At 52.9% G+C, this 10607-nt stretch overlaps 1 protein-coding gene across 1 annotated transcript; it reads right to left on the bottom strand.

Annotated features, from left to right (window-relative positions):
* Positions 1 to 2997: 2997 nt before the first annotated feature.
* On the bottom strand, positions 2998 to 10154 carry BMP4 (bone morphogenetic protein 4). The gene is made up of 4 exons (XM_079128546.1): positions 9860 to 10154; positions 6554 to 6678; positions 5096 to 5475; positions 2998 to 4133 (listed from the first exon to the last, which is right to left on the bottom strand). The coding sequence occupies exons 3-4, from the start codon at positions 5466 to 5468 to the stop codon at positions 3277 to 3279; spliced, it is 1230 nt and encodes a 409-aa protein (XP_078984672.1). The 5' UTR covers positions 5469 to 5475; positions 6554 to 6678; positions 9860 to 10154; the 3' UTR covers positions 2998 to 3276.
* Between the last annotated feature and the right edge of the window lie 453 nt (positions 10155 to 10607).

Below are 10607 nucleotides of genomic sequence, written 5' to 3'. Positions count from 1 at the left end.
TAATCAGATCCGTCTGTCTTCGCAGAGCTTCACCTGGGCCCCCGGGTCCCGGTGGGCGGCTGAGCTGTACTGGTCGGCAGGTCCAGTGGGGGACTGAAACTGCAGTGGGCCTGGGGAGGGGGCCGCGGAGGACGGCGCGGGACCGCCGCACCGCCGCCAGGTGCACGGTCCCCGCTGGTCCCCGGAGGGGAGGACGCCCCCTGGTGCCCCCGCCGCCGCCCGACCCGCGAGCGCCCGGAGCCAGAGGGAGGCGGGGCCTCGGAGCCGGATCTTGACGTCGTTCCAGGGCCGGGCGTGATTTTTGGGGTCTGCCAGCGCCCGGGCCGCGCGGAGCATTCTCAGTGTGGCGCTGTCGGGCGGCAAGGGGGTGGTGGAATGAAGCACGGTCAAGACAGAAAACAAAGTCAGCAGGTCACCTGGCAGGTTCTGAGCAAATTATGCAACGAAAGCAAGGGAATGTTTGATGCGTTTCCCCCTCTCTTTTTTTTTTTTTTTTTTTTCGGTCTTAAGCTCCTAGGAAGCCGGTCCCAGTTTAAGGGTTGGGCAGGAATCGACCAAGCAGCGCCTCTGATGTGGTAACGTCTTTGCTGAACTCCTCAAGGACGATTCTTCCTCCCATCTTTCTTTGCGTAATGGGAACCTTACTCTGGGTGTTGGTGGGGGCCATCGTAAAGGGGGAAGATGGGAGACGGCAGATCCCAAAGCAACGCCAAGGATCACCCTACAACTTCCATAAGGTACTGGGCCCAACATAAGGTCTAAGTAGAAACTAATAAAACCTAACTCAAATAACCTCCACACACGTCCAGTTCCTTATCTCCCCAGGCCTCAGAACTGTGCTTTCCAACGGATTTTAAAGAGTTAAAACTGGCCACAGCTCGTTGTTCTCCAGGCTAACATTTGTGGCATTGGGACTATTTTGTTAACTAGGTATATGCAATTCACAGAATTTCACGGTAAATTCCCAGACCAAATATTTGGCTGAACAAATAAACAACATTATCCATTCCTGAAAATAAGCCAGTAGGAGTGAGAGGCCAACGGGGAGGTGGGGAGGGTTGCGGGTAGTGGTTGCTAGAAAGTGACCTGAGCTGGACAATCACCAGGCTCAGGACTCACTCCAGCATCATTGGTTCAAGTGTTGGAGATCTAGGGCTCCTTTTCAATGACAGGACATTTCAGAAAAATTGCTGGAAATCGGGCAAAAGAAAACGAGGCCGCCTGAGGGAACCTGTAATGGGCTTCCCCTAAATGATTTATTCAAGCTCCATACTATTAATCAAAGGGGCAGCGACCTGGGGGGCTGAAGGAGGGGGGTGGATCCCTCTTTGCGGGGAGTTTTGGAGGAACTGTGGAGTCTTGCTGCCTTTGCCTGGGGCTCTGATCTCCTCTCTCCACCTGCGCTCTCCGGGGAGCTGGGGCTTTGGCAACCGCCCCACTTCTATTTTTATTGGTTTCCACTAAGCTGCTCCTTTTGGAGGATTGTAGGACTTCAGTAATTAAAAACAAAAATGAATCCTGCTTCACCCACCCCACCCCCAAGACCATATGCAAGGCTGTGTGTACAAGAATGCAGGGGATGCACACACATCACACACAAAAATACAGATGCCAGGCACTTGTCTCACACATTCTCTTTGGGTGCACATACACCACCAGCAACAGCTGCACTACCACTGCCCCACCTACCTACACCTTTTCTTATGGAGAAGTGCACTCCTACCAGTCCCTCCCCAAAGGGCCAGACAGACGGAGACTCTGACCACTTCTGCCCCCAACCCATCCAAGCCTATGCAGAGAATAAGAAATAAGCCTATGCTCACAGAAGAAATGAGTCTGAGCAGGTTTCATTCCATTGTTGGTGGTAAGAAAAAACAAACACTTCTCATCTGGTTCTCTTAAGCCCTCTACTCATGTCCTTCCAGAAAGCCATTTTTCTGCCCTTGACTGAAGGAGCCCCCTACACAACCCCCCCACACCCCCACTCCACCCCCAGCACATTAGCATCATCCTTTTTTACTGTGGCCAAAAATCAAGGTTTCCTTGAAGAAACCCTGGATCGAACATCAAATCTATCAAGCATATCACATTCTGCCCAGTTCCAGAGAAGGGTGTGTGGGGGAGACAGCACAGAGAAAAGGAGGGCTGGCATTTGACTCAAGAGGTTCCATGTAATGGCAGAACACTTTCATAGGGCCTACTTAATAATTCAGACCCTTCAGTATCTGACCCCATTACCAACTCCCTCCTGTATCAGCCCACTCTTGGGATTTTGAACTCGATGAAAGCCTTCATGTGGCTTCAGGAAAAAAAAGTCAAGAAACGCTGGAGAATCCTACCATAGGATGTATTAAAACAGTGGTCACCAAACTTGTTGAAGGCAGAGGGCATTCTTTCATTGGGTAAGACCCTCCCTCCAAAACAAGAGCAAAAGCAAAGACAAAACCAAAAAGACAAAAAACAGAACTATCCCCCCCCCCTTTTTTTTGGCGGGGGGCGGGGGAGGCAAACATGTTAATATGTAAGTGTGATTGTGTGATTTAGTTTTGGTTTGAAAATACAACACTGGTGCTTGTCGTAACTGGAGACATCTGGAGTATCATAAAAGCAAAGGTGGGAATTGATTTCCTGGTTGAGTCTTCTCCATCACACTCAGATGTGACACACCTCCAACAGGTGACCAAAAACAGAAGATGTGCAAGAAGCCCAAAACTGAGTCTTTAATCTGACCTACTCCTTTCATCCCACTGTTTCTGTAAGGCATGTGTCATCCAGATGGGAGAGGATGCTGCGTCCTTGTTAACATTAAATAGAAATGGAAAACAATCCATCCCGGCAATTACCATCGCTCTCTGCCATCAGTTTACTTCCTGTTCTTATAACTTTAACCACCTCCAGTTATCACCTTCTGAATCCATCATGCTCCCAATGTCGCCTCAACAAAAACCAACCTCATTCAGAAGGTATGGGGCAGATAAAAAGAGAAAAAGGCCATAGTTTACTTTTAAAATAATGACTCATTTTATTTTTCTTTTAATACGTAGTTATAAATATATTTTGTCAAAATATATGATCAATATGGTCAAAACATTTGCACATAAAGTCATAAATAAGGTCAAGGTGAATGTTTAGGTTTTTTTTTTTTTCTTTTCTTTTTTAAGATAAAAGTCCAGCTATAAGGAAGCAGTCTGTGTGGTGTGTGAGTGAGTGGATGGGAACGTGTGTGTTTGTGTGAATGTGTGTATCTGTCTGTCTCTCCTCAAGGACTACCTGATCTCAGCGGCACCCACATCCCTCTACCACCATCTCCTGATAATTTTTCAGTACCACCTTGTCATACTCATCCAGGTACAACATGGAGATGGCACTCAGTTCAGTGGGTACACAACAGGCCTTGGGGATACTGGAATTGACAGAGTTGACCAGGGTCTGCACAATGGCGTGGTTGGTTGAGTTGAGGTGGTCCGCCAGTGGAAAGGGGCAGTCCCCATGGCAGTAGAAGGCCTGGTAGCCTGGTGGGGCCACAATCCAATCATTCCAGCCCACATCACTGAAGTCCACATAAAGTGAGTGGCGCCGGCAGTTCTTATTCTTCTTCCTAGACCGCTGTGGGTGATGTTTAGGGCTACGCTTGGCCCTCCGGCGTCGGGTCAAGGCATGGCCCCGGCCATCATGGCCAAAAGTGACCAGGAGGGGCCGGAGCTGGGCCCAATCCCCACTCCCTTGAGGTAACGATCGGCTAATCCTGACATGCTGGCCCTGGTGGGTCCGTGTATGATGGAGGTGAGTCACCTCAATGGCCAGCCCATAGTTGGGCTGCTTCTCCCGGGTCCAGCGAAGGACTGCAGGGCTCACATCAAACGTTTCCCACTGTGTCACATTGTGGTGGACCAGTCTCGTGTCCAGTAGTCGTGTGATGAGATGCCCAGGCACCACTTCTGCCGGGGACTTCATAACCTCATAAATGTTTATTCGGTGGAAGCCCTGCTCCCAGTCAGGGCCCTGGTCCACCTGCTCCCGAAAGAGCCTAAGCTCTGCAGAAGAGACCACCTCGTTCTCTGGGATGCTGCTGAGGTTAAAGAGGAAACGAAAAGCAGAGTTTTCACTGGTCCCTGGGATGTTCTCCAGATGTTCTAGGCATAGTTGGGAAAGAAAGGGAAAAGAAAAAGCTTGTGAACTTTTTTGAGAGATGGAAAAGTCAAGAAATAGCTGTGTTGGGTGATGAGTGGTGAATTCTGCTTATATTGTGGAAGACTATTAAAGGGAAATAAGTGTACTTTTCAATTTGAAGGAGCAGAAAAGTGGGGCAGCTAGCAAATCATCAGAACATAGCCAGCATTTGTCAAACACCAAAGACAGAAAGTGTCTCCCAACCTCCTTTATATGTCTAATAATTTCCATGTGTCAATTTCTTACTTCACCACCCTCAGACTCCCCTTTGAAGACCCTCTCTTGGCTTTTTGTACAGTTTTCTTTACCAGTGGCTGTAAAGAAAGAGGGGCCAACAGCAGAGGCAGGGAGGAAACATGCACATGGTCACCCTCTCCCTCTTCCACTTTCGAGTATGTTACTAAACATTTCCCCAGCGATCTTGGAAACACAGAGCATGCCTTGTTGATCATGTTACAGAGGGGAAAATAAATTCCAACACAGTAATGATGCTGGTGGATTAATAACTCAGATTTACTTTGGAAAAGAAACATCCGCTAGGAAACATTCAGATCAGATTACAAGGCCCCTATTGAATAAACCTGACAAACACACAGCTGTAATATTAAATTCAGTAGGTGCTTTGAAAAAAACGGGCAGAAAACTCGGCAGAAAGGCTTTGATATAGCAAAAACACACCGCTGGGGCTAGCCCTCGTCTGCGCGGTGTCATTCTCTTTCTCCCGACCCCTCCCCCTGTCTCCAGAAAATAAGTTCAGCGGCAGCAGCTCTGGAAATTCTTGGAGGTAAGGGGCTCTGTTCCTCAGCCTCCTGGATTGGGGCTTTGATGTAACCTGAACTCTTCTTCCCCAGGGCTTCCAAGGCCCCTCCAGCCTGCCCTACTAGCCCTCCCCCACCCCCCACCCGGACTGGGGGCAGGGACTGACCTTCGTGGTGGAAACTCCTCACGGTGTTGGCACGACTGGCTGGGCGCTCCGGGTACTCCAGATCCAAGCCATGGATCTGCTCTTCCTCCTCCTCCTCCCCAGACTGGAGCCGGTAAAGATCCCGCATGTAATCCGGGATGACTGCGCTCTTGCTTGGCTGCGGGCGGCGGCGCAGCCCGAACATCTGCAGAAGTGTCGCCTCGAAGTCCCGCAGGAGCTCATGGCTCTGCCCTGAGCGGCGTCCTCCCGCGTGGCCCTGAATCTCGGCGACTTTTTTCTTCCCCGTCTCAGGTATCAAACTAGCATGGCTCGCGCCTCCTAGCAGGACTTGGCATAATAAAACGACCATCAGCATTCGGTTACCAGGAATCATGGTGTCTCTGGGGAGGGGGAGGGGGTGGAAGGTTAAAGAATAAATAAACACCGATAAATAGAGAGAAATAGAGATGTCTCCGCATATGCATATAGGACCAGTAAAGGAGGGTCAGGATGTAAATCAGGTCAGAAAGATCAAGTTTGTGTTTTCCCTCCCCCCCCCACACCCCCCCACCACCAGCTGCAGCCATGCAAGGCCTGAAAGTAAGAATTGCCCTGTAATTACTTGGTCTAACTTGTTTACAGTCAAATAACCCCAAATCAGATAGCCTCCATCCTGTTAATCTTTTTTTGTCCCAACTGCTATCTGAGCCATGATCTCAGCGTGGCTTATTCAAGAATAAACAGTTAACATTGAGGGGATAAAAAAGGGTGGGGGAGGGAAAATTAAAATGCCATCGCTCTCCACTTCAGCCTACAGCATCTCCCCCTCTTCCTTCACCCCCGCCTTCCTCCTCCCTCTGAGCCCAACTTCCACAACTTCCAGCTGTTTGGGAGCCAGAGGAAGGGATAGCAGAGAAGCCGGGACAAGGCGAAGATCGGGCGGCAGGGTTCAGTGGCCCAGAAGAGTTTGGGGGCTGTCCGGAAGGCTTGATGGTTTATTTTATTGTGACCGATGAGCTTAAAATGCTCAGCAGAAAACATCTGATCGTGTCCGCTCACTCACTCCCAGGGAAGGGGTGGGGGATGATTCCGGAGCGAACTCAGTGAGTTTTGACAAGAGGCTAGGAACGCGTCATCGGGCTTTGAGCGCTCCGAAGGCAAGTGGGGCAGGAGAAGGGAGTGGTTAGCCCGCAAGGTACAACCCAGGGCTGCGGACCTTTCATCTATTTAGTCCTCTGGCGTCCCCCTTTATTGCAACGCACCGGATCTGAGAGGGCAAGTGGGAGTAAGCAGCACTTTAAAAGGAACCGGTACGCTTCGAGCGACCGGGCTGTGGGGCCAAGAAGAGAGCGACAGCACTGCCAGAGAGCAGAGTGTGGACGCTGGAAGGAAGGTCCGACGTGAGGGACCGACGGCGATCAGGGATGGGGAGGGCAGAGTGAGTTCCCGAGAGGAGGGAAGGAAGAGGTGTCTACTCACTGACAGAAAACAAGGCATATAATAACAGTCCATGATTCTTGACAGCCAATCTTGAACAAACTTGCTGGAAAGGCTCAGAGAAGCTGCGGCAGTGCGTTGCTCGGAATGGCACTACGGAATGGCTCCTAAAATGAATATTTGAATATAATGAGACTCCGGCGCAGACAGGCTCTGTTTTTCTTCCAGCCCCTCTGAATCACGTGAACTCAGAAGCCACGCCCCGTTCACCCAGGAGCCCGCCCTCCTCTTCTCCACCCTCCCGCCCCCGCTCGGTCCCGCCTCTCCAGGCAAAGCCAACCTCCGCGCCCGCCGCCGGAGCCGAAGCGGTCTGGGAGGAGCTCCCGGCAGCGCTCAGCGGAGAATCTGCCCGGTGTCCGGCTGCTGGCGCGCTCTTCGGGCACCGGGTGCGGTGGACCTGGTGCTCGCCTCTACCTGCGCTGCGCGGCGCATCTGCTTTCACTAGCAGCCTGAAGCCTAAGGATCTGGGGCGCTCTGTAGGGACTGAGCTTTGGAGTGTGAACATCGTTTTAGTGGGGCCGGGAGCTGGGGCGGCAGAGTCTTAGCTGCCCACAGTCTCACCACCGAGAGGCACTTGAAGAGGAAAAGCGCTGAGGGATCTTACACACACACACACACACACACACACGCACAGCCCGCCATCTCCTCCCCAGGGTCTTTGAGAAGCCAAATATCGCTCCCAGGGACAGGCAGCCAACCCCTGGAGAATGCCTGCGAGTGCTCAGACGAACTGGGTACCCGATTTAGCTCCCAGTCAAAACTTGCTGACCCTGTCACGCACGGGCCGGAAGGAGGAGGGTATCAGGGTGTGATCGTGTGGGAAAGTTAGTGGGAGCGGCTGCTAGAGTAATTTCTACTGTTCCATTACCTTGCCAAGAAGACCCACATCGGGTGGGCCGCGGAGTTCTCCCCCGCACGAGCGCGCGCGCGCGCGCACACACACACACACACACACACACACACACAGCAAAGCAGATTCCCAAGAAACCAGTCGGCAGGGCCATTCAAGGCAGAGGGACGGAAGCCTGGGCTGTCGCTCCAGGCAGACTCAGAAAGAGGAGTAGCCGAAAGGCGCATCACATTTTTCAGATCTTAATATCGCCAAGGTTTTTTTATAACTCCCGACCCGGCACAGAAAGGAAATCCCACCACGTTTCCAGGAGTGGAGAAAACCGTGAACAGCTTTCGGCCTGCACTCGACCTCTGCGTCTGCGTCTCTCTCCCAGGCTTGGCTTATTTTTTAAACCACCACACTCCACCCCCCGCCACTTCCTTCCCCCACCCCCTTCCTTCTTTGCACCAGCTGCAGAGTCGCAACAAATATTCCTTAAAGAATTTTACCAACCCACAACTCAGATTATTACTGGGATGACCTGACTGTAACCAAAGATGCCGCACGGGTGGCTTGCTTAGCGCAAGGGCCTGTTCGAAAACCTGAGCTGGCGTAACTCTGCGTTCAGCCATAGTGCGCGCGCCGGGTCACCCGCCCCGCGCCCGGGTCCCAAGTCCCACTACTCCCTCCCCAAAGCCTGCTCCACCCGGTCTCCTTTTCCTGAGGCTGTTCCCATTTTCTGTCTCGAGTCGCTGCGGAACTCAAGGACTCGGTATGGCTGCCACACTCTCCCCAAGAAACTTGGTGTTATTTGAGGGAAAGCCTTTGAGGAAGCGGCGTAAACGATAGCGCAGCTCTGTTCTTCCTTCAAGCCACTGCTGCCCGGCGCCACCCCACACTGAGGACCGGAATGCGGAGGCGCGGGCTCCCCTTCTAGACCATCTACGCCCCGCAAGAGCCGCACAGCTTTTTGAGCAGCTTTCGCCTTTCCCAGACCCGCGCCACAGCTGGGGAAAGATGGAAAAGGACTTGAAGTGGCAAAGATTATTTTTGAGAAGTCAGGAGTTTAAAAAAAAAAAAAATAATGTCCCGTGGCGGTGGGCTCTTAAGAAGTGGGAAATCAGAGAGAGCGGCCGGTACCCGCGGGACGCGGTACAGTATAAATAGAGGTAGCCGGGATCCCCGGACAATCCTTGGTCCCTTAGGAGTCTCCCAGGGTAGCGGCGGGAGCGCTCTCTGCGCTCAAACCATGCGTCTGGGGGAAGACGGGGACGTGTTTCAGTTTTGGATTCAGTAGGATTGTTCTCCAATTCCGTTTTCCCTCCCAATTTATTTTTTCATAAAAAATGATAAACGCCAAAGAGAGCTTTCATCTCCAGAACTTTTTCTTGGGGGTGGGGATGCAACTCGTGGCGGTTGTCCTTCAATTCAATACCCGAATCTTCTCCCAGTGCCTAAGTTTGTTTAGAGGTAGGCTCAGTTTACCAAGTGTGTGCCTTTAGGGGTTGTAAGATCTCAAAACCTTCAGCTCATAAACCACGATATGCACAAACCATCAACCAAAGCGGTGCTCGAGGAGGCGCCTGAGGCTCCAGGTTCCTGCGGGAAGGGGTCTGCTGGGACCCGGCAATTCCAGGGTACTTTCCAGTGGGTTCGGGGTGGGGAGGGCCTGAAAGAGCCTCGCGTCTGCCGTGTGTCGCGTCAGAGACTCCCCGTAAGACACTACAAGGCAGGAAGATGCGTCCCCGAAGCTCTTGGCGTTTTGGCTATAGTCCCTAGGAACCTTAAACCATAAAATGATAGAGGGAAGTCTACTAAAGTACCGCAAGTCTAAGAAAATAGCTCGTGGAGAAGGCGCGTCTCGCAGTTGCAATTCGCAAGCTCACAGAGCGCCCCGCCAACTGGGGGCAAGGATGGGTGACAGTCCCCTCGACGCAGCCCCTCCAGCGGTGCGCTCGCTCCAGAGGACCACGGGACTGCACTTCCTACCACGGAACCAGCTCCTGCCAGGTGTTCTCTCTCCCATGCTGCGGTTCCTCAGCCTCCACAGGATCTCTGAAGCTAACAGCCAACTCTCTCCTACCTCTCCCTGCCCTTCCCGTTCTGGGATCGCAACCGCCAGCCCACGGGCAACGAGTTCAGCCCAAGACCCCACAGTCTTTCCTAACGACCACCTACCATGGACTTCTCTACTTCCCGCCTATCCTGCCTTGCACCTCCAAAAAGTGGAGATTGCCCGGGGTCACCCGACGAAGAAGAAGGTGCCCTGGGTAGAGGCAGTAGCAGAAATGGAGGTGTCTTTGGGCTCCAGCATCCCCACTCCAGCACCCCCGTTGGGGGGGAGGTAAAAATAGGCCACCTTTTGCCTTAGTTAAGGTGCGAGTCCCCAGCTTCTCCCCTAAGGATGCACCCCGGATCCCTCTGACTGGCACCCCTCGCCAGATAGCCTTGCTCACCATAGGTCCCTGCAGTAGCGGGCTCGCCAGCAGCAGCTCCTGGGGACCTCTGAAGGGCTGAAGTGAACCTGGGCGAGGGCCGGGGACTGGGGCGCTGCAGGCTCGAGACAGCTCGGACGGGAATCCCATCAGGGACAGAGGCCAGATACTCAGGCCGGTCAGCAGCGATGTCTTAGGCGCGTTCTTGTCCCTTGTCTCGGATGCCCAACTCACCTAGCTTCCGCGCTCCTTCCCTCCCACCTTCCTCTTCTGCCTTCCCGCATCTACTCCTTCCTTCTCTTTCCCTCCCTCTCTTTCTTTCTTTCCTTCCTCCTCCTCTTCCCCAGCAGCCCCTCCCTTCTTTCCTCCTCCCTCACTCGCCTCCCTTTCTGGGGATAGGAGCCCCGCCCACATCCTCCCAACCAGCTGCCGGGCCTCGCCTCGCAGGCCCGGTCCCGGAAGCCCGCGCCGCGCGCCCCAGCCCTTTAGATGCGGCCAAGACTGGGACGTCGCTCTCTCCAGCTCCGGGAAGCCGCTGGGGCTCACCTGGGGACCACGTGCAGAGGTACTAGAAAGCATGCACCGACTAGTCGCGGTACCTTCCAAAAATACCCATGGGAGTCTGGGCTTCCCTGAGTTTAGAGTAACTGCTGCCCAAACTGATGATTAAAACTGGTGAGTAATCACCATTTACCCTGAGTAATTAGAGATAATGAAACACCTCTAAAATCAGGTTATGGAGAAAGGAGCTGTTGGATTGGTTTAAAGG

The sequence above is a fragment of the Sciurus vulgaris genome, assembly GCF_902686455.1.
Source record: "Sciurus vulgaris genome assembly, chromosome: 2".
NCBI classification, from domain to species: domain Eukaryota; kingdom Metazoa; phylum Chordata; class Mammalia; order Rodentia; family Sciuridae; genus Sciurus; species Sciurus vulgaris.
This window is presented reverse-complemented; position numbering and strand designations above follow the sequence as displayed.